At 49.3% G+C, this 22,971-nt stretch overlaps 1 protein-coding gene across 1 annotated transcript in view; it reads left to right on the top strand.

Moving 5' to 3' along the window:
• The window catches only part of LOC115121208 (liprin-alpha-1-like), a 55,302-nt gene extending 34,004 nt beyond the window's left edge, over positions 1 to 21,298 (top strand). Inside the window, exons 3-10 of the mRNA XM_065015994.1 lie at positions 5,246 to 5,347; positions 6,254 to 6,418; positions 6,520 to 6,594; positions 11,755 to 11,856; positions 12,107 to 12,328; positions 13,509 to 13,655; positions 18,742 to 18,876; positions 21,155 to 21,298. Of these exons, the coding sequence (XP_064872066.1) occupies positions 5,246 to 5,347; positions 6,254 to 6,418; positions 6,520 to 6,594; positions 11,755 to 11,856; positions 12,107 to 12,328; positions 13,509 to 13,655; positions 18,742 to 18,876; positions 21,155 to 21,283 (1,077 nt within the window). The 3' untranslated portion in view covers positions 21,284 to 21,298. The remainder of the gene's footprint in view (positions 1 to 5,245; positions 5,348 to 6,253; positions 6,419 to 6,519; positions 6,595 to 11,754; positions 11,857 to 12,106; positions 12,329 to 13,508; positions 13,656 to 18,741; positions 18,877 to 21,154) is intronic.
• Positions 21,299 to 22,971: the final 1,673 nt, after the last annotated feature.

Here is a 22,971-nt window from a genome sequence, read left to right on the forward strand (position 1 = left end):
CAGTGATCAGACCTGAGTTAGTAACCAGCCTATCAGATGGAAGGAGGAACTAGTGATCAGACCTGAGTTAGTAACCAGCCTATCTTTGGTAGTGCGCACTCCCTCGACAGTCCAAAACGTTTTGAGATTTTTTTTTTTTTCATCTCCCTTCCATGCAACGTAATATTATAAAGTAACGTGTTACTTTTGTTAAATGTACCGAGTAATATGTATTAGTTTCCAGGTAACTAACCCCAACACTGATTGTCAGTATGGGAGAGCCTAATATGTTGATATTTGTTGCTTACTGAATCTCTTCCTAAACACTATGTACTAAATAGTATGTTGTCGATTAGTGAACGGCTCCATTTCTACTAAATAGTATGTTGTATGGTTAGTACACAGTATTTGGTTTTTTGGTTAGTAGTAGGCAAGACAGATTTCAGACAGACAGTGATAAGAGACAGAGAGATGAAGGGAGACCAAGAAGGAGAGTGTGGGTAAATGGAAGGAAAGGAGAGAGTCTCTCTCTCTCTCATCTCTCCTCTCCTGTCTCTGTCTCTCTCCATCTCTCTCTCTCTCTCTCTCCTCTCCATCCTCCTCTCTCTCCTGTCTCTGTCTCTCCATCTCTCCTCCTCTCTCTCCTGTCTCCTCTCCATCTCCTGTCCTCTCTCTCCTCTCTCTCCATCTCCTCCTCTCTCCTCTCGTCTCTCCTCTCCATCTCTCTCCTCTCTCTCTCTCTCCTCTCTCTCCTCTCTGCTCTCTCTCCTGTCTCTCTCTCTCTCCATCTCCTCTCGCTCCTCTCCTGTCTCTGTCTCTCTCTCCTGTCTCTCTCTCCTCTCCTCTCCTCTCTCTCCTGTCTCCTCTCCATCTCTCGCTCTCTCTCCTGTCTCTCCATCTCTCCTCCTCGTCTCTCTCCTGTCTCTCTCTCTCTCTCCTCTACTCTCTCCTGTCTCCATCTCTCCTCTCGCTCTCTCCCCTCTCCTCTCCTCTCGCTCTCTCCTGTCCTCTCTCTCTCTCTCCTCTCCTCTCTCTCCTGTCTCTGTCTCTCTCTCCTCTCCTCCTCTCTCTCCTGTCTCTGTCTCTCTCCTCTCGCACTCTCTCTCCTGTCTCTCTCTCTCTCTCCTCTCGCTCTCTCTCCTGTCTCTCTCCTGTCTCTCTCTCTCCTGTTGACTGTCTCTCTCCTGTCTCGCTCTCTCTCTCTCTCTCTCCTGTGTCTGCTCTCTCCTGTCTGTCTCTCTGCTCTCTCCTGTCTGACTCTCCCTCTCCTGTCTGTCTCTCTCCCTCTCCTGTCTGTCTCTCTCCCTCTCCTGTCTGTCTCTCTCTCTCTCCTGTGACTGTCTCTCCTGTCTCTCTCTCTCCTGTCACTCACTGTCACTCACTCACTCAGTCACTCGCGGCTGGTTGACATCAGACTCTGTGTGGAATTGCCCAACATTCCAACTGTCACATAATGACCCCTTTGCCAGCCTCCTCCTCCTCCCTCACTGCTAAAGGATGGGCACTTATGCAATGGTCAGGCCAATCAAAAACTCCCATGGTCTCTCGTGTGACTGTCTCAAAGAAGTAGATCAATATATAAGAGAGGGAAAGAAGACTGCTTCCTCAGGCCTGTTGTGTCAGTGTGTGTGTGTGTGTTGCCCTGAATGTGTGTGTTGACGTGAGTGTGTGTGTGTTTACGTGAGTGTGTGTAGTTGCCCTGAGTGTGTGTTGACTGTCAGGTGTGTTTACGTGAGAGTGTGTGTTTACGTGAGTGTTGTGTGTTCACGTGAGTGTGTGTGTGTTTACGTGAGTGTGTTGACTGTCAGTGAGTGTGTGTGTTTACGTGAGTGTGTCTGTCAAAGAAGGCCTGGATACTCAGGGAACCAAACATCAGGATGGTTGATTCTGTCGGAACCATACGGGATCTGTTAAGGGCTGTGGGTGGGTGTGGGGTGTATAGGGCTAGAGTCTCTAGTTGGTAAACTGCATGTAGTCTTAATGCATGGTGACTGTTGATTGAATGGGATGATGGAAGACTGGAGGGAGACTTTGAATTGGCAAAGGAAAGGTCTCTCCTGTCTCTCTTCTACTGTTCTCTTGTCCTGTGATGTCTCTTCTACTGTCCCCTCCATCTCTCCTGTCCTCTCTCTTCTACTGTCCTGTCTCTCCTACTGTCCTCTCTCTCCTGTCCCCTCCATCTCTCCTGTCCCCTCCATCTCTCCTGTTGTTCTCTTCTACTGTCCTCTCTGTCCTCTCCTTTCCCCTCCATCTCTCCTTTTCCCTCCATCTCTCCTGTCCTCTCTTCTTGTCCTCTTCTAGGAGTTTCTCCTGTCTCTCTAACTCTCCTGTCCCCCATCTCTCCTGTGTTGTCCTGTCCCCTCCATCTTCCTGTCCTCTCTCTCCTGTGTTCTTCTACTGTCCCCTCCATCTGTCCTCCTCTACTGTTTCCTGCCATCTCTCTCCCCTGTGTCCCCTCTCCATCTGTCCTTTACTGTCCTCTCCATCTGTCCTCCTCTACTGTCCTCTCTCCATCTGTCCTTGTACTGTCCCCTCTCCATTTGCTCCCCTACTGTCCCCTCTCCATCTGTCCTTGTTGTCCTGTCTCCAGGAGTTTGCTGTCTCTCTCATCTTGTGTTAATCTGTCCTGTTCCATCTGTCCGCCTCTACTGTCCTCTCTCCATCTCTCCTCATCTACTGTCCTCTCTCCATCTCTCCTCTCTCCATCTCTCTCTCTACGTCCATCTCTCCTCATCTATGTGTTCCATCTCTTGTCTAGGAGTTTCCTGTCTCTCTAACGTTCCTCCTCTACTGTCCTCTCCATCTCTCCTCCTTGTTGTCTCCAGGAGTTTCCATCTGTCTCCTCTACGTTGTCCATAATCCTGTTACTGTTGTCCAGGAGTTTGCTGTCTCTCCATCTTGTCCTCTAATGTCCTCTCCATTGTCCTGTCTAGGAGTTTGCTGTCCCCTCCATCTCTAACGTTGTGTCCATGTTGTCCAGGAGTTTCTCTCCTCCTCTACTGTCCCCTCCATCTCTCCTAGGAGTTTACTGTCCCCTCCATCTCTCCTGTCTACTGTCCCCTCCATCTCTGTTGTCTTCCTCTACTGTCCCCTCCATCTCTCTCCTCTTGTCCCCTCCATCTGTCCTCCTCTTGTTCTCCTAGGAGTTTACTGTCTCCTCTCCATCTCTCCTCCTTACTGTCTCCTCTCCATCTCTCCTTGTCTACTGTTTGCTCTCCATCTCTCCTCCTCTACTGTCCTCTCCATCTCTCCTCCTCTACTGTCTTTCCATCTCTCTCTAACTGTCTCCTGTTGTCCTCTGAGAGATGGAGAACTGTCTCTCTGAATAGATATATTATAATCTTAGTTGTTGAAACCCCAGTTGTATTTTGCAGTCATTCTGAAACAGTGGTAATTGTACTTCAATCGTATTTTTATTAAATTCTCACATGAACATGAAATGTTTTCTTTGCACCTTAAAAGGTGACTGTCAGGATGTGTGTAGTTGCCCTACCTGTGACTGCCAGGAAGTGTTAGTTGCCCAACCTAACGTTGACTGTCAGGAAGTGTGTGTTGCCCTACTTGTTGACTGTCAGGATGTGTGTAGTTGCCCTACCTTTGACTGTCAGGAAGTGTGTAGTTGCCCTACTTGTTGACTGTCAGGATGTGTGTGTTGTACCTGTTGACTGTCAGGAAGTTTGCTGCCCTACTTGTTGACTGTCAGGATGTGTTGTTGCCCTACCTGTTGACTGTCTAATGTTGTGTTAAGTGTGTGTTGTTGTTGACTGTCAGGAGTTTAGTTGCCTCTACCTGTTGTGTTAATGTGTTGTACCTGTTGACTGTCAGGAAGTTTGCCCTACTTGTCTCTCAGGAAGTGTGTAGTTGCCCTACTTGTTGACTGTAATGTGTTGCCCTACCTGTTGACTGTCAGGAAGTTTGTTGATGTCTCTCTAACGTTGTGTTAATGTGTTGTTGTCCAGGAGTTTGCTGTCTCTCTAACGTTGTGATAATGTGTTGTTGTCCAGGAGTTTGCTGTCTCTCTAACGTTGTGATAATGTGTTGTTGTCCAGGAGTTTGCTGTCTCTCTAACGTTGTGATAATGTGTTGTTGTCTAGGAGTTTGCTGTCTCTCTAACGTTGTGTTAATGTGTTGTTGTCTAGGAGTTTGCTGTCTCTCTAACGTTGTGTTGTTGTCTAGGAGTTTGCTGTCTCTCTGACGTTGTGTTAATGTGTTGTTGTTGTTGTCTAGGAGTTTGCTGTCTCTCTAACGTTGTGATAATGTGTTGTTGTCTAGGAGTTTGCTGTCTCTCTAACGTTGTGTTAATGTGTTGTTGTCCAGGAGTTTGCTGTCTCTCTAACGTTGTGTTAATGTGTTGTTGTTGTCCAGGAGTTTGCTGTCTCTCTAACGTTGTGTTAATGTGTTGTTGTCTAGGAGTTTGCTGTCTCTCTAACGTTGTGTTAATGTGTTGTTGTTGTCCAGGAGTTTGCTGTCTCTCTAACGTTGTGTTAATGTGTTGTTGTCTAGGAGTTTGCTGTCTCTCTAACGTTGTGCTGTTGTCTAGGAGTTTGCTGTCTCTCTGACGTTGTGTTGTTGTCTAGGAGTTTGCTGTCTCTCTAACGTTGTGTTGTTGTCTAGGAGTTTGCTGTCTCTCTGACGTTGTGTTGTTGTCCAGGAGTTTGCTGTCTCTCTAACGTTGTGATAATGTGTTGTTGTCTAGGAGTTTGCTGTCTCTCTGACGTTGTGTTAATGTGTTGTTGTTGTTGTCTAGGAGTTTGCTGTCTCTCTAACGTTGTGTTAATGTGTTGTTGTTGTTGTCCAGGAGTTTGCTGTCTCTCTGACGTTGTGTTGTTGTCCAGGAGTTTGCTGTCTCTCTGACGTTGTGTTGTTGTCTAGGAGTTTGCTGTCTCTCTGACGTTGTGTTGTTGTCCAGGAGTTTGCTGTCTCTCTAACGTTGTGTTAATGTGTTGTTGTCTAGGAGTTTGCTGTCTCTCTAATGTTGTGTTAATGTGTTGTTGTCTAGGAGTTTGCTGTCTCTCTAACGTTGTGTTAATGTGTTGTTGTTGTTGTCCAGGAGTTTGCTGTCTCTCTGACGTTGTGTTGTTGTCCAGGAGTTTGCTGTCTCTCTGACGTTGTGTTGTTGTCCAGGAGTTTGCTGTCTCTCTGACGTTGTGTTAATGTGTTGTTGTCCAGGAGTTTGCTGTCTCTCTGACGTTGTGTTGTTGTCCAGGAGTTTGCTGTCTCTCTGACGTTGTGTTAATGTGTTGTTGTTGTTGTTGTTGTTTTCCAGGAGTTTGCTGCGCTGACCAAGGAGGTGAATGTGTGTCGGGAGCATTTGATGGAGAGGGAGGAGGAGATCGCTGAGCTCAAGGCTGAGAGGAACAACACACGGGTCAGTCTCACACACAGTCCCCTTCCAGTCCCTAGCATAGTCCATTAACAGTGTCAGACCCACACTGGTTTGACCTGTGAGTGTTCGTTTGTGTTTTAGTAGTACGTGTGTTTTTGAGAGGGCTTGATCTTTGTTCTGAGGATTAGGTCACCCCTAATGAGTGGTTGACAGAGCACCCGCCCTCCCAGGTCACAGCACAGACAGCCATAGGATAATTGCCCTGTCTGTCACTTCTCTGCTCAGGCCTAGTGGCAGATGTGCGGCTCTAACTGGTTAATCCACCTGCCAGTCCAGTTGAAATGAGCAGAGTCTGGGTCAGTCTAATTAGGAACAATGGACACTGACTGGGGAGAGGAGGGAGGGGAGGAATTAGAGGGGAGGGAGGAGGAATTGAAAGAGGGGGAGGGAAGGTGGGAGGAGGAGGAGGAGATGGAGGGTAGAATATGGGAGGATGGAGGGTAGAATATGGGATGGAAGGGGAGTGGATGGATGGAGGGTAGAATATGGGAGGATGGGAGGATGGAGGGTAGAATATGGAAGGAAGGGGAGTGGATGGATGGAGGGTAGAATATGGTAGGGAGGGAGGATGGAGGGTAGAATGTGGGAGGAAGGGGGGAAGGGGGTAGGGGGGATATGAAGGGGGAAGGGGAGATTAAGGGATGAGTCTGGGCTTTGTCAGCCTGCAGCTGTGATGGGACCCCCCTGAGCTGCTCAACCACATGGGATTGAGCACAACACACACTCGTGTGTAAACATGTCTGTGCTATTTCACAATCCTGTGTGTGTGTGGCGTGAACAAGCTGTTTGAAACTTGTGTATTCTGTGATGACCGTAGCTTCTCCTGGAACGTGTGTGTTTGTGTAACATGATGAGTAACATCTGATCTGTGTTCTGTGATGACCGTAGCTTCTCCTGGAGCATCTGGAGTGTCTGGTGTCTCGTCATGAACGCAGTCTGAGGATGACGGTGGTGAAGAGGCAGGCCCAGTCTCCTGCCGGGGTCTCCAGCGAGGTAGAGGTCCTCAAGGCACTCAAGTCCCTGTTCGAACACCACAAAGCCCTGGACGAGAAGGTTGGTAGGGGGGAGGACATCGTCTGCCTGCTAATATCTTCTTTTGTAGAGATGTAATGGCAAGTGTGTAAAATGGAGACTAATAATTGTCTGTTTTCCAGGTCAGGGAGAGACTGCGTGTGGCTTTAGAAAGATGCAGCCAGCTGGAAGAACAGCTCACATCACAACACAAAGAGGTAAGCCTCATCTGACCATCCTGTGGTGACCCCGTGGTAACCCCGTGGTAACCATCTAGTAACCCTGTAGTAACCCTCTAGTAACCCTGTAGTAACCCTCTAGTAACCCTCTAGTAACCTGTGGTAAACCTGTAGTAACCCTGTGGTAACCATCTAGTAACCCTGTGGTAACCCTCTAGTAACCCTGTGGTAACCCTGTGGTAAACCTGTAGTAACCCTGTGGTAACCATCTAGTAACCCTGTGGTAACCATCTAGTAACCCTGTGGTGACCCTGTGGTAACCATCTAGTAACCCTGTAGTAACCCTCTAGTAACCCCGTGGTAACCCTCTAGTAACCCTCTAGTAACCCTGTGGTAAACCTGTAGTAACCCTGTGGTAACCATCTAGTAACCCTGTGGTAACCATCTAGTAACCCTGTGGTGACCCTGTGGTGACCCTGTGGTAACCATCTAGTAACCCCGTGGTGACCCCGTGGTGACCCTGTAGTAACCCTGTGGTAACCATCTAGTAACCCTGTGGTGACCCTGTGGTAACCCTGTAGTAACCCCGTGGTAACCCTCTAGTAACCCTGTAGTAACCCCGTGGTAACCCTGTGTACACACACATCTAAAAGTACAATCGTGGAATTAAGATGTATATACTATATACTATGTATATACTATATATACTATTGGGACGAGCAATGTCGGAGTGGCATGGACGTAAATACAGTAGGCTAGTATACAATATATTCCTATGAAATGGGTAAAGCAGTATGTAAACATTATTAACGTGACCAGTGATTCCATGTCTATGTATATTGGGCAGCAGCCTCTAACGTGCAGGGTTGAGTAACCGAGTGGTAGCCGGCTAGTGATGGCTATTTAACAGTCTGTTGGCCTCCACCCTCTTGAGAGCCCTGCGGTAGCGGCCGGTGATACAGCCCGACAGGGTGTTCTTAATTGTGCATCTGTAAACGTTTTTGTGAGGGTTTTAGGTGTCAAGACAAATTTCTTCAGCCTCCTGAGGTTGAAGAGGCGCTGTTGCGCGTTCTTCACCACACTGTCTGTGTGGGTGGACCATTTCAGGATGTCAGTGACGAAGTCTGAGGCACTTGAAGCTTTTCAACTTCTCCACTGCGGTCCCAAAGATGTGGATAGGGGTGTGCTCCCTCTGCTGTTTCCTGAAGTCCACAATCAGCTCCTTAGTTTTGTTGAGGGAGAGGTTACCTGGTACCACACTCCGAGCCCTGACCTCCTCCCTGTCGGCTGTCTCATCGTTGTTGGTAATCAAGCCTACTACCGTTGTGTCGTCTTCAAACTTGAGGATTGAGTTGGAGGGGTGCTTGGCCACGCAGTTCTGGGAGTACAGGAGGGGGCTGAGCATGCACCCTTGTGGGGCCCCAGTGTTGAGGTTCAGAGAAGAGGTGTTGTTTCTTACCTTCACCACCTAAGGGCTACCCGTCAGGGAGTCCAGGACCCAGTTGCACAGGGAGGGGTTCAGTCCCAGGACCCTGAGTTTAGTGATGAGCTTGGAGGGTACTATGGTATTGAAGGATGAGCTATAGTCTATGAACAGCATTCTTACATAAGTATTCCTCTTGTCCAGATAGGATAGGGCAGTGTGCAGTGCGATGGCGATTGCATCGTCTGTGGATCTATTGGGGCGGTATGCAAATTGAAGAGGGTCTAGTGTGTCTGGTAAGGTAGGGGTGATGTGATCCTTAACTAGCCCCAAGCCTTAGTTCAGTTACCTTTTGCTTTCTTGGGTTCAGGAGCAATGGCGGACATCTTGAAGTAAGTGGGGACAGCAGACTGGGAAAGGGAGAGATTTAATATGTCCGTAAACACTCCAGCTAGCTGGTCTGCGCATGCTCTGAGGTCGCGGCTAGGGGGGCCGGCAGCCTTGCGAGGGCTAACAAGCTTAAACGTCTTACTCACGTCGGCCACTGAGAACAAGCCCCTACATTCCTTGGAAGTGGGCCGCGTTGGTGGCACTGTGTTATCCTCATAGCGGGCCGCGTTGGTGGCACTGTGTTATCCTCAAAGCGGGCCGCATTAGTGGCACTGTGTTATCCTCAAAGCGGGCCACGATGGTGGCACTGTGTTATCCTCAAAGCGGGCCACGATGGTGGCACTGTGTTATCCTCAAAGCGGGCCACGATGGTGGCACTGTGTTATCCTCAAAGCGGGCCACGATGGTGGCACTGTGTTATCCTCAAAGCGGGCCACGATGGTGGCACTGTTACTGATGGTGGTTATCCTCAAAGCGGGCCACGATGGTGGCACTGTGTTATCCTCAAAGCGGGCCACGATGGTGGCACTGTGTTATCCTCAAAGCGGGCCACGATGGTGGCACTGTGTTATCCTCAAAGCGGGCCACGATGGTGGCACTGTGTTATCCTCAAAGCGGGCCACGATGGTGGCACTGTGTTATCCTCAAAGCGGGCCACGATGGTGGCACTGTGTTATCCTCAAAGCGGGCCACGGTGGTGGCACTGTGTTATCCTCAAAGCGGGCCGCGATGGTGGCACTGTGTTATCCTCAAAGCGGGTGAAGAAGCTGTTTGTCTTTTCTGAGGAGCGAGACGTCGGTGTCTCCGCGACGTGGCTGGTCTTCCCTTTGTAATCAGTTGATTGTCTGTCGACCCTGACTCATCCATCTCATGTCTGATCCGTTGAATTGCGACTCCACTTTGTCTCTGTACTGACATTTTGCCTGTTTGTTTGCCTCGTGGAGGGATTCAACCATGTTCCCAGTCATCTTGCCAATGGCGACTCACTCTCGCCCGACAATCAGCAAATCGTATCCATGACAACAGTCCTCACTCGTTTTCCTGGGGGAATAAAAAAGCAATCCATCTTGAATGACTATGGACCTTATTTCATCATTCCTATGTTTAACACGTGGATAAAGAAGAATAGGCTTTGTATGGTGATTACACAGTATCTGTGATGTTGTCTAGTGATTGTTGTCTAGTGATGACACAGTATCTGTAATGTTATACTGTCTAGTGATGACACAGTATCTGTGATGTTATACTGTCTAGTGATGACACAGTATCTGTGATGTTGTCTAGTGATGACACAGTATCTGTGATGTTGTCTAGTGATGACACAGTATCTGTGATGTTGTCTAGTGATGACACAGTATCTGTAATGTTATACTGTCTAGTGATGACACAGTATCTGTAATGTTCCACTGTACACAGATACAGGTGTTGTAGGGACATGAGTCACACATTGATATGAGACTTATTAACTGAGAGCCTGATACTGGGACTCCACGAATGGATGTATACACACAGAATGCACAGAGCTCTCAGGGGAGATGAGTCGTGAATGGGATTAAAATGGACGAAAGGGCTCGAGGATCATGGGAAAGTGGACTAGATTTCTCTCCTGTCCTCTACATCTCTCCTTTGATTCCCTTCGTCTCAGAGAGTAGGGAATTAGCCTAGCAGCACACACACACACACACACACACACACACTTCTCTTACGCTTCTCATTGTGTGTGTCAGCCTGCATGAATGTGTGCGAGTTGGGCATTTAACAGACACTATTATCCAAAGGGACTTAGTCATGTGTGAATATGTTTTACGTGCTGCTGGTCCCGGGAATCAAACCCACTATCCTGGAGTTGCAAGCTCTACCGTCTGACCTGTGAAAGATGGGGAGAGCGTGTCTGCCTGGCAGTGGAGGGATATATGCGTTTGTGTGGTTGGTCCCTGACCGGGGGCCGGCAGCACTAGAATAGCTGTGGTCAGGCTCACAGCCCAAGCTGGACTCTTCCCTGGTGCTTCAGTCTCATGAGTTCACTCACTGTTTTTAAAATGGTGGCCAGACAACACACACAAGTACACACACACACCAGGGGAGGCTGCTGAGGGGAGGACGGCTCATAATAATGTCTGGAACGGAGCGAATGGAATGGCATCAAAGTCATGGAAACCATGGAAACCAGGTGTTTGATGTATTTGACACCATTCCATCGTATTCCTCTCCAGTCATTACCACGAGCCTGTCCTCCCTGATTAAGGTGACACCAACCTCCTGTGATACCCCCCACAGCTCAGCTGTACGTTTCAGTAGGAATCTTCTCTTGCCTCTAAAGCAAGTGTGTGTGTGTGTGTGTGTGTGTGTTTACCTTTTGATGTCAGAGATGGTCATCTGTATTTGCGGATTTGACTAAGTGGGATCAATGAATGCGTTAGCCTGCTAACTTTGAGAAGTCCTCCGATCAGACTGTGGAGTACCTTAGGGGGCTTTTTAACAGTGCTCTGGTCAGACTGTGGAGTCCCTTAGGAGGCTTTTTAACAGTGCTCTGGTCAGACTGTGGAGTCCCTTAGGAGGCTTTTTAACAGTGCTCTGGTCAGACTGTGGAGTCCCTTAGGAGGCTTTTTAACAGTGCTCTGGTCAGACTGTGGAGTCCCTTAGGAGGCTTTTTAACAGTGCTCTGGTCAGACTGTGGAGTCCCTTAGGAGGCTTTTTAACAGTGCTCTGGTCAGACTGTGGAGTCCCTTAGGGGCTTTTTAACAGTGCTCTTCAGACTGTGGAGTCCCTTAGGGGGCTTTTTAACAGTGCTCTGGTCAGACTGTGGAGTCACTTAGGAGGCTTTTTAACAGTGCTCTGGTCAGACTGTGGAGTCCCTTAGGAGGCTTTTTAACAGTGCTCTGATCAGACTGTGGAGTCCCATATACCCAGACTACACTGCTCGCGTCGCGTGCGCGAGTGTTACAAAATAAATGTAGAAATCTATATTATTCAATTATTGGACCAACACTGCTCGCGCGCGCCAATGAGCATCTGCGTTGCCAAGGGCTAAAATAGAAGTCAGTTCTATTTGTGACGCAGATCGCGCTGCAAGTCCTGCCTCTCCCATCTCCTCATTGGTTTATAGAAGCAGGTACCCACGTGCCATCTCATTGGTTATACCCATGTGGGTGACTGAAAGACGAATGAGGTCGGTGGCGGTAATGCACCTCATTTGAAAGTTGCCAATCGCTATATAAAGTCCAGAGAAGAAAGGGCCTGGAAGCAGGAGAGATTAATGATGTGCTGCTATTAGTGTCTGGGTTCTGTTTTGTTTTTATTGGGTATTTATTGGTCTTCTATGTATTGGCTGGTCCAATCAAATGTTCCCATTTTGTGGTATTTAATAAAGTACTATCTTCTCCTAGATGTCTTACCTGAGAGAGCAGAACATCCAGAAGAGGTCGCTAGGCGATGGAATGGAAGGGCTCAACCACAACTCTGAGAACACCCCAAGCACAAACGGCAAGGTAGGAAACCTTTTATCCAGAGAGACTTAGTCAGTGCATTTAAATAAGGAAGATAGAACAACCACAAGCCTCCAAGGCCGCGTCCTGCAGCATTTAATATCTACTGTCCTCCTCTCTCAACTAGTCCCTAGTGGTCGTCAGATGGCTCTCTGAGCTAGGAGGAGGTCCAGGGGAAGGGTCAGGGGTTATAGGTCATGTCCTAGTTGTTTCTGTCTATATTTAAGAAACCTAAACCCTGTCTTGTCCCTAGCGGTCGTCAGATGGCTCTCTGAGCCAGGAGGAGGACCTGGGGAAGGTGGGAGAGCTGCAGGAGGTGGTGGCGAGACAGACGTCAGACCTGGGGCAGATGATGGAGCGCATGGCGGCCATGACGGGACGCATCAGCGAGCTGGAGGAGGACCTGGACACGGCACGCAAGGACCTCATCAAGAGTGAAGACGTGAACACACGCCTGCAGAGAGACATACGAGAGGTATGTACTGGATGTTAACTTCTTGCGTCGAGCCATCCGGGATCGTGACTACAGCCTCAAGCCCATTACCATAACGCAACGTTAACTATTCATGAAAATCGCAAATTAAATGAAATAAATATGCTAGCTCTCAAGCTTAGCCTTTTGTTAACAACACTGTCATCTCAGATTTTCAAAAATATGCTTCTCAACCATACCAAAACAAGCATTTGTGTAACAGCATTGATAGTTAGCATAGCATTTAGCGTTAGCATTCAGCAGGCAACATTTTCACAAAAACCAGAAAACCATTCAAATAAAATCATTTACCTTTGAAGAACTTTGGATGTTTTCAATGAGGAGACTCTCAGTTAGACAGCAAATGTTCAGTTTTTCCTGAAAGATTATTTGTGCAGGAGAAATCGGTCCGTTTTCTGCGTCATGTTTGGCTACCAAAAAAAACTCAAATTCATTCATCCAAACGCCAAACTTTCTTCCACATTAACTCCATAATATCGACTGAAACATGGTAAACGTTGTTTAGAATCAATCCTCAAGGTGTTTTTCACATATCTCTTCATGATATATCATTCCTGGAAGTCTCCTCTCTGTCTCAATCACATGGATGAATGCGAGCAGCTTGGAGATTACGCAACAATTTCAACAAAGGACACCGAGCGGACACCTGGTAAATGTAGTCTCTTATGGCCAATCTTCCAATGATATGCCTACAAATACGTCACAATGCTGCAGACAACTTGGAGAAACGATAGAAAGGGCAGGCTAATTTGTGGCGCTTTCACAGCCATATAAGGAGACAATGAAAAACAGAGCGTCAAAAATCCTGCTCATTTCCTGTTTGAAGTGGGGCACTCACAGATAATATCTTTGCAGTTTTGGAAACGTCAGTGTTTTCTTTCCAAAGCTGTTAATTATATGCATAGCCGAGCATCTTTTTGTGACAAAATATTGCGCTTAAAACGGGCACGTTTTTTTATCCAATAATGAAATAGCGCCCCCATAGCTTCAACAGGTTAACGTTACTAACACGCCTGCAGAGAGACGGATGTGTTTTTATGTAAGGATTGTGTATGTTTGTGTAATGGTGTGTGTGTGTATGTATACGGGTGTAGTGTGTGTGTATACGGGTGTAGTGTGTGTGTGTGCTAAACGTATCCGTCTCTCTCTCTGCCCCGTCTAGTCTATGGCCCAGAAGGAGGACATAGAGGAGCGTATCGTCACCCTGGAGAAGAGGTACTTGGCAGCGCAGCGAGAGGCCACCTCCGTACACGACCTCAACGACAAGCTGGAGAACGAAGTGGCCAACAAGGAGTCCCTGTTCCGACAGGTCAGTACACACACACATACACACACACACACAAATCGAACCAACAGCAAGATCAGAGCAGTCATACTGTACAGAGACTATACTAGCCCACCAGTAAGGAGGCCTACAGTATCTCAGGTCTACAGCCTACCAGTAAGGAAGCCTACAGTATCTCAGGTCTACAGCCCACCAGTAAGGAAGCCTACAGTATCTCAGGTCTACAGCCCACCAGTAAGGAAGCCTACAGTATCTCAGGTCTACAGCCCACCAGTAAGGAAGCCTACAGTATCTCAGGTCTACAGCCCACCAGTAAGGAAGCCTACAGTATCTCAGGTCTACAGCCTACCAGTAAGGAAGCCTACAGTATCTCAGGTCTACAGCCTACCAGTAAGGAAGCCTACAGTATCTCAGGTCTACAGCCTACCAGTAAGGAAGCCTACAGTATCTCAGGTCTACAGCCTACCAGTAAGGAAGCCTACAGTATCTCAGGTCTACAGCCTACCAGTAAGGAAGCCTACAGTATCTCAGGTCTACAGCCTACCAGTAAGGAAGCCTACAGTATCTCAGGTCTACAGCCTACCAGTAAGGAAGCCTACAGTATCTCAGGTCTACAGCCTACCAGTAAGGAAGCCTACAGTATCTCAGGTCTACAGCCTACCAGTAAGGAAGCCTACAGTATCTCAGGTCTACATCCTACCAGTAAGGAAGCCTACAGTATCTCAGGTCTACAGCCCAGCTACACTGTGTGTGTGTTGAGGATTTGTGTATTTGGGGGGTTAGTGTGATTGTCGGCTCTTTCCGACAGCAGGAAGAGCCTGCGGGGTCCTGGACCCCTTCTCGTGCATTCACAGACTGCCCAACGCAGCAGGCACTGAATCAGACGCCTCAGACACATTCACTTCTCTCTCTGTTTTCTCTCTGGTCTGCCTGCTCTTCTCTTGTATGTCCTCTTCCCCTCCTTTTGTTTTCTTTCTTGCCTCGATCTCTTCTCTCTTTTTCTAATCTCTATTGGTGGTTTCTCTTTTATTCTGGGCCTCCATGCTGCCAGAACTGGGCCAGCACGCTGCTGGAGGGGAGAGGAGGGAGGGAGACGGCGAACAGAGAAAATAGCTAGCCTTGTTTATAGCAGGGGGATTACATCCAGATTGGAGTTTATCAAGTCATCCCCCAGGCCAACAAGACGGTACCTAAACACTGTATCATCCCCCAGGCCAACAAGACTGTACCTAAACACTGTATCATCCCCCAGGCCAACAAGACGGTACCTAAACACTGTATCATCCCCCAGGCCAACAAGACGGTACCTAAACACTGTGTATCATCCCCCAGGCCAACAAGACGGTACCTAAATACTGTATCATCCCCCAGGCCAACAAGACGGTACCTAAATACTGTATCATCCCCCAGGCCAACAAGACGGTACCTAAACACTGTGTATCATCCCCCAGGCCAACAAGACGGTACCTAAACACTGTATCATCCCCCAGGCCAACAAGACACTATCATCCCCCAGGCCAACAAGACACTGTATCATCCCCCAGGCCAACAAGACACTGTATCATCCCCCAGGCCAACAAGACTGTAACTAAACACTGTATCATCCCCCAGGCCAACAAGACTGTACCTAAACACTGTATCATCCCCCAGGCCAACAAGACGGTACCTAAACACTGTATCATCCCCCAGGCCAACAAAGGTACCTAAACACTGTATCATCCCCCAGGCCAACAAGACGGTACCTAAACACTATATCATCCCCCAGGCCAACAAAACACTGTATCATCCCCCAGGCCAACAAGACGGTACCTAAACACTGTATCATCCCCCAGGCCAACAAGACACTGTATCCTAAACACTGTACCTAAACACTGTGTATCATCCCCAGGCCAACAAGACGGTACCTAAACACTGTATCATCCCCCAGGCCAACAAGACGGTACCTAAACACTGTATCATCCCCAGGCCAACAAAGTACCTAAACACTGTATCATCCCCCAGGCCAACAAGACACTAAACACTGTGTATCATCCCCCAGGCCAACAAGACGGTACCTAAACACTGTATCATCCCCCAGGCCAACAAGACGGTACCTAAACACTGTATCATCCCCCAGGCCAACAAACTGTACCTAAACACTGTGTATCATCCCCAGGCCAACAAGACGGTACCTAAACACTGTATCATCCCCCAGGCCAACAAGAGTACCTAAACACTGTATCATCCCCCAGGCCAACAAGACTGTACCTAAACACTGTGTATCATCCCCCAGGCCAACAAGACACTGTATCATCCCCCAGGCCAACAAGACTGTACCTAAACACTGTATCATCCCCCAGGCCAACAAGACGGTACCTAAACACTGTATCATCCCCCAGGCCAACAAGACGGTACCTAAATACTGTATCATCCCCCAGGCCAACAAGACTGTACCTAAACACTGTGTATCATCCCCCAGGCCAACAAGACGGTACCTAAACACTGTATCATCCCCCAGGCCAACAAGACGGTACCTAAACACTGTATCATCCCCCAGGCCAACAAGACGGTACCTAAACACTGTGTATCATCCCCCAGGCCAACAAGACGGTACCTAAACACTGTATCATCCCCCAGGCCAACAAGACGGTACCTAAACACTGTGTATCATCCCCCAGGCCAACAAGACGGTACCTAAACACTGTATCATCCCCCAGGCCAACAAGACGGTACCTAAACACTGTGTATCATCCCCCAGGCCAACAAGACGGTACCTAAACACTGTATCATCCCCCAGGCCAACAAGACGGTACCTAAACACTGTGTATCATCCCCCAGGCCAACAAGACGGTACCTAAACACTGTATCATCCCCCAGGCCAACAAGACGGTACCTAAACACTGTATCATCCCCCAGGCCAACAAGACGGTACCTAAACACTGTATCATCCCCCAGGCCAACAAGACGGTACCTAAACACTGTATCATCCCCCAGGCCAACAAGACGGTACCTAAACACTGTGTATCATCCCCCAGGCCAACAAGACGGTACCTAAACACTGTATCATCCCCCAGGCCAACAAGACGGTACCTAAACACTGTATCATCCCCCAGGCCAACAAGACTGTACCTAAACACTGTGTATCATCCCCAGGCCAACAAGACACCTAAACACTGTATCATCCCCCAGGCCAACAAGACGGTACCTAAACACTGTATCATCCCCCAGGCCAACAAGACTGTACCTAAACACTGTATCATCCCCCCAGGCCAACAAGACGGTACCTAAACACTGTATCATCCCCCAGGCCAACAAGACGGTACCTAAACACTGTGTATCATCCCCCAGGCCAACAAGACGGTACCTAAACACTGTATCATCCCCCAGGCCAACAAGACGGTACCTAAACACTGTGTATCATCCCCCAGGCCAACAAGACGGTACCTAAACACTGTATCATCCCCCAGGCCAACAAGACGGTACCTAAACACTGTGTATCATCCCCAGGCCAACAAGACGGTACCTAAACACTGTATCATCCCCAGGCCAACAAGACGGTACCTAAACACTGTATCATCCCCAGGCCAACAAGACGGTACCTAAACACTGTATCATCCCCCAGGCCAATCATCCCCCAGACGGTACCTAAACACTGTATCATCCCCCAGGCCAACAAGACGGTACCTAAAACACATCCCCCAGGCCAACAAGACGGTACCTAAACACTGTATCATCCCCCAGGCCAACAAGACGGTACCTAAACACTGTATCATCCCCCAGGCCAACAAGACTGTACCTAAACACTGTATCATCCCCCAGGCCAACAAGACTGTACCTAAACACTGTGTATCATCCCCCAGGCCAACAAGACGGTACCTAAACACTGTATCATCCCCCAGGCCAACAAGACGGTACCTAAACACTGTATCATCCCCCAGGCCAACAAGACGGTACCTAAACACTGTATCATCCCCCAGGCCAACAAGACGGTACCTAAACACTGTATCATCCCCCAGGCCAACAAGACGGTACCTAAACACTGTATCATCCCCAGGCCAACAAGACGGTACCTAAACACTGTATCATCCCCCAGGCCAACAAGACGGTACCTAAACACTGTATCATCCCCCAGGCCAACAAGACGGTACCTAAACACTGTATCATCCCCAGGCCAACAAGACGGTACCTAAACACTGTATCATCCCCAGGCCAACAAGACGGTACCTAAACACTGTATCATCCCCCAGGCCAACAAGACGGTACCTAAACACTGTATCATCCCCCAGGGCAACAAGACGGTACCTAAACACTGTATCATCCCCAGGCCAACAAGACGGTACCTAAACACTGTATCATCCCCAGGCCAACAAGACGGTACCTAAACACTGTGTATCATCCCCCAGGCCAACAAGACGGTACCTAAACACTGTATCATCCCCCAGGCCAACAAGACGGTACCTAAACACTGTATCATCCCCCAGGCCAACAAGACGGTACCTAAACACTGTATCATCCCCCAGGCCAACAAGACGGTACCTAAACACTGTATCATCCCCAGGCCAACAAGACGGTACCTAAACACTGTATCATCCCCCAGGCCAACAAGACGGTACCTAAACACTGTATCATCCCCCAGGCCAACTAGACGGTACCTAAACACTGTATCATCCCCCAGGCCAACAAGACGGTACCTAAACACTGTATCATCCCCCAGGCCAACAAGACGGTACCTAAACACTGTATCATCCCCAGGCCAACAAGACGGTACCTAAACCCTGTGTATCATCCCCCAGGCCAACAAGACGGTACCTAAACACTGTATCATCCCCCAGGCCAACAAGACGGTACCTAAACACTGTGTAATGTGTTCGATCTACAGACGGAGGAGAGGAACCGTTGTAATGTATTGATTAATATGATTGATTATTGTTTGATCTACAGACAGAGGAGAGGAACCGTTGTAATGTATTGATTAATATGATTGATTATTGTGTTTGATCTACAGACAGAGGAGAGGAACCGTTGTAATGTATTGATTAATATGATTGATTATTGTTTGATCTACAGACAGAGGAGAGGAACCGTTGTAATGTATTGATTAATATGATTGATTATTGTGTTTGATCTACAGACGGAGGAGAGGAACAGGCAGCTGCAGGAGCGTTTAGAGCTGGCTGAGCAGAAGCTGCAGCAGACCATCAGGAAGGCGGAGACTCTGCCCGAGGTGGAGGCGGAGCTAGCCCAGAGGGTGGCGGCCCTCACCAAGGTCAGTCCCGCCTCCACGCCGTCAAACATCATTCCTCCTGAGAGAGACTCCTCTCCATGTCTCATCCTCCCCCGCGTGCGTGCGTGTGTGTGTACGTGCTTCGTTCCTCTAACTTTCTCACATCATTATTCAGGATTCATTCATGATTCTCCATAATCGTGGTAAGCATCCACCTTTTTAAATATAGAAATGTTTAGAAACATATTCTGTTCCTATTTACAATAAAAGTGACACAATACGTAGGTCACAATTCAGTTTCTTATTGGGGCAAAAAAAACTAATCTGAAACACAACCTTAAACAAACTTCAAATGAATCCAACAAGTTTGTAGTCACCAGCTGGATGTATTCATTGTGTGCTAGGAATATGGGACCAAATACTAACCTTTGGATGACTTTAGTACATGTGAAAATACTTATTGAAGACAAATAAAACATGTTCAAATGGGGAGACTATATACGGTGCATTCGGGAAAGTATTCAGACCCCTTGACCTTTTCCACATTTTATTACGTTACAGCCTTATTCTAAAATAGATTTAAATATATATTTTTCCCCCTGACCAATCTACACACAATACCCCATAATGACAAAGCAAAAAAAATGTTTTTTTTAGCCATAAACTGAAATACCTTATTTACATAAGTGTTCAGACCCTTTGTTATGAGGCTTGTGATTGAGCTCTGCTGCATCCTGTTTCCATTGAGCATGCTTGAGATGTTTCTATAACTTGATTGGAGTCCACCTGTGGTAAATTCAATTGATTGGACATGATTTGGAAAGGCACACACCTGTCTATATAAGGTCCCACATTTGACAAGACATGTCAGAGCAAAAACCAAGAATTGAGGTCAAAGGAATTGACCGTAGAGCTCCGAGACAGGATTGTGTCGAGGCACAGATCTGGGGAAGAGTACCAAAAAACATGTCTCTTTCCTCTCTTCCTTTTAACTATTTAAGAGGCAGAGAGTTCAGTGTAGAACCTGTCACTGCCACACCACCCAGCTACCTCCACCTAACCACCCAGCTACCTCCACCTAACCACCCAGCTACCTCCACCTAACCGCCCAGCTACCTCCACCTAAACGCCCAGCTACCTCCACCCAACCGCCCAGCTACCTCCACCCAACCGCCCAGCTACCTCCACCCAACCGCCCAGCTACCTCCACCTAACCGCCCAGCTACCTCCACCTAACCGCCCAGCTACCTCCACCTAAACGCCCAGCTACCTCCACCTAAACGCCCAGCTACCTCCACCCAACCGCCCAGCTACCTCCACCCAACCCCGCCCAGCTACCTCCACCCAACCGCCCAGCTACCTCCACCCAACCGCCCAGCTACCTCCACCTAACCGCCCAGCTACCTCCACCCAACCGCCCAGCTACCTCCACCCAACCGCCCAGCCACCTCCACCTAACCGCCCAGCCACCTCCACCTAACCGCCCAGCCACCTCCACCTAACCGCCCAGCTACCTCCACCTAACCGCCCAGCTACCTCCACCTAACCGCCCAGCTACCTCCACCCAACCGCCCAGGCCCAGCTACCTCCACCCAACCGCCCAGCTACCTCCACCCAACCGCCCAGCTACCTCCACCCAGCTCTCTAGCTACCTCCCAACCACCCAACCACCCAGCCCTCTAGCTACAACCACCCAGCCCTCTAGCTACCTCCAACCACCCAACCAGCCCTCTAGCTACCTCCACCCAGCTACCTCCACCCAACCACCCAGTCCTCTAGCTACCTCCACCCAGCTACCTCCACCCAACCACCCAGCCCTCTAGCTACCTCCACCCACCCAACCACCCAGCCCTCTAGCTACCTCCACCCACCCAACCACCCAGCACTCTAGCTACCTCCAACCACCTAACCACCCAGCCCTCTAGCTACCTCCACCCACCCAACCACCCAGCACTCTAGCTACCTCCACCACATATCATCCTCCAGTCTCTTGTTATTGTCATTAAGTCCTGTAGTAATCTCTGCTGAAGTCCTGTCTGTCCGTCCTGTGGTCCGCGGTCTTTAGTCCTGTCGGCCGGTCCGCGGTCTTTAGTCCTGGCCGGCCGGTCCGCGGTCTTTAGTCCTGTCGGCCGGTCCGCGGTCTTTAGTCCTGTCGGCCGGTCCGCGGTCTTTAGCTGCACTGAAACTCTATTCCTCTTGTCCTAAAGTACCTCCTGCTCTCTCTCTTGCTCTCATCTCTCACACTGTCGTCTTCTCCTCTCTGTTCCTCCTTTGGCCTGTCCTCAACCTTTACCTCCCCCTCCTCCCCAACCCCCCCTAGCCTGACGCCTCGGGCTCTAAGGACGCCAAGACACAGAGGAAGGTAGACTGGCTACAATCACCCCTAAACCTCCCCCTATACCCTCCCTCACACCCCAGCTCCATCTCTTACCCCCGCCCAGTAGTCTAACTCTGCCTGCTTAGCTTGGTACTGCTGATCTATGTTTAAAGTCTATTTCTGTGCACAACCCCCCAACCTCTAAAAATAGTTTATGATCTAACAAAAACAGGAAGTGCTACTTAAACCCCCCCCCTCCCCCGCTTTCTCCGGACTAATTCGGTTCTCCAAACTCGCCCTTTTTATTTTAATGTTCAAATGTTCTTGGTTACATTGGATCACCCCACACTGGATTGCTACAGTATACTTCCCTTTAGCCACTAACTCTCTCCACTTTCCACATGTGTCTAAGCACATTGTAGAGCCATTAACATGAGAACAGTTTCCCCTTCTTCCCCCCTCAGATCCCCTTGTTTCTAGTCTGTGTATTCTGTCTGGAATGTAGTCATGGTGCTTTTATGGGGCTTGGCTGTACTGCTCTGTGTCCCTGTCCCCAGTCCCCTGTCTCTGCTGGTTCATGGCTGCTACTGGTTGGCTGTACTGCTCTGTTCCCTGTCCCCTGTCTCTGCTGCTACTGGTTGGCTGTACTGCTCTGTGTCCCTGTCCCCAGTCCCCTGTCTCTGCTGCTACTGGTTGGCTGTACTGCTCTGTTCCCTGTCCCCTGTCTCTGCTGCTACTGGTTGGCTGTACTGCTCTGTGTCCCTGTCCCCAGTCCCCTGTCTCTGCTGCTACTGGTTGGCTGTACTGCTCTGTGTCCCTGTCCCCAGTCCCCTGTCTCTGCTGCTACTGGTTGGCTGTACTGCTCTGTGTCCCTGTCCCCTGTCTCTGCTGCTACTGGCTGACTGTACTGCTCTGTGTCCCTGTCTCTGCTGGTGCGTGGCTGCTACTGGTTGGCTGTACTGCTCTGTTCCTGTCCCTTGTCTCTGCTGCTACTGGCCTGTACTGCTCTGTGTCCCTGTCTCCCTCTCTGCTGCTACTGGTTGGCTGTACTGCTCTGTTCCCTGTCCCCTGTCCCCTGTCTCTGCTGGTTGCCCTGTCTCTGTCCCCTGTCCCCTGTCTCTGCTGCTACTGGTTGGCTGTACTGCTCTGTTCCCTGTCCCCTGTCTCTGCTACTGTTGGCTACTGCTCTGGTTGTCTCTGCTGCTACTGGTTGGCTGTCTGTTCCCCCTGTCCCCTGTCTCTGCTGCTACTGGTTGGCTGTACTGCTCTGTGTCCCTGTCCCCAGTCCCCTGTCTCTGCTGCTACTGGTTGGCTGTACTGCTCTGTTCCCTGTCCCCTGTCTCTGCTGCTACTGGTTGGCTGTACTGCTCTGTTCCCTGTCCCCTGTCTCTGCTGCTACTGGTTGGCTGTACTGCTCTGTTCCCTGTCCCGTCTCTGCTGGTGCATGGCTGCTACTGGTTGGCTGTACTGCTCTGTGTCCCTGTCCCCTGTCTCTGCTGCTACTGGCTGGCTGTACTGCTCTGTGTCCCTGTCCCCTGTCTCTGCTGCTACTGGCTGACTGTACTGCTCTGTGTCCCTGTCTCTGCTGGTGCGTGGCTGCTACTGGTTGGCTGTACTGCTCTGTTCCCTGTCCCTTGTCTCTGCTGCTACTGGTTGGCTGTACTGCTCTGTTCCCTGTCCCTTGTCTCTGCTGCTACTGGTTGGCTGTACTGCTCTGTTCCCTGTCCCGTCTCTGCTGGTTCATGGCTGCTACTGGTTGGCTGTAGTTGGTTGGTGTCTGGTTCTTGGTGCTGGTGTTTGTGGGTAGATGGGCACCTCAA

The sequence above is a fragment of the Oncorhynchus nerka genome, unplaced genomic scaffold (assembly GCF_034236695.1).
Source record: "Oncorhynchus nerka isolate Pitt River unplaced genomic scaffold, Oner_Uvic_2.0 unplaced_scaffold_1182, whole genome shotgun sequence".
Classification (NCBI taxonomy): domain Eukaryota; kingdom Metazoa; phylum Chordata; class Actinopteri; order Salmoniformes; family Salmonidae; genus Oncorhynchus; species Oncorhynchus nerka.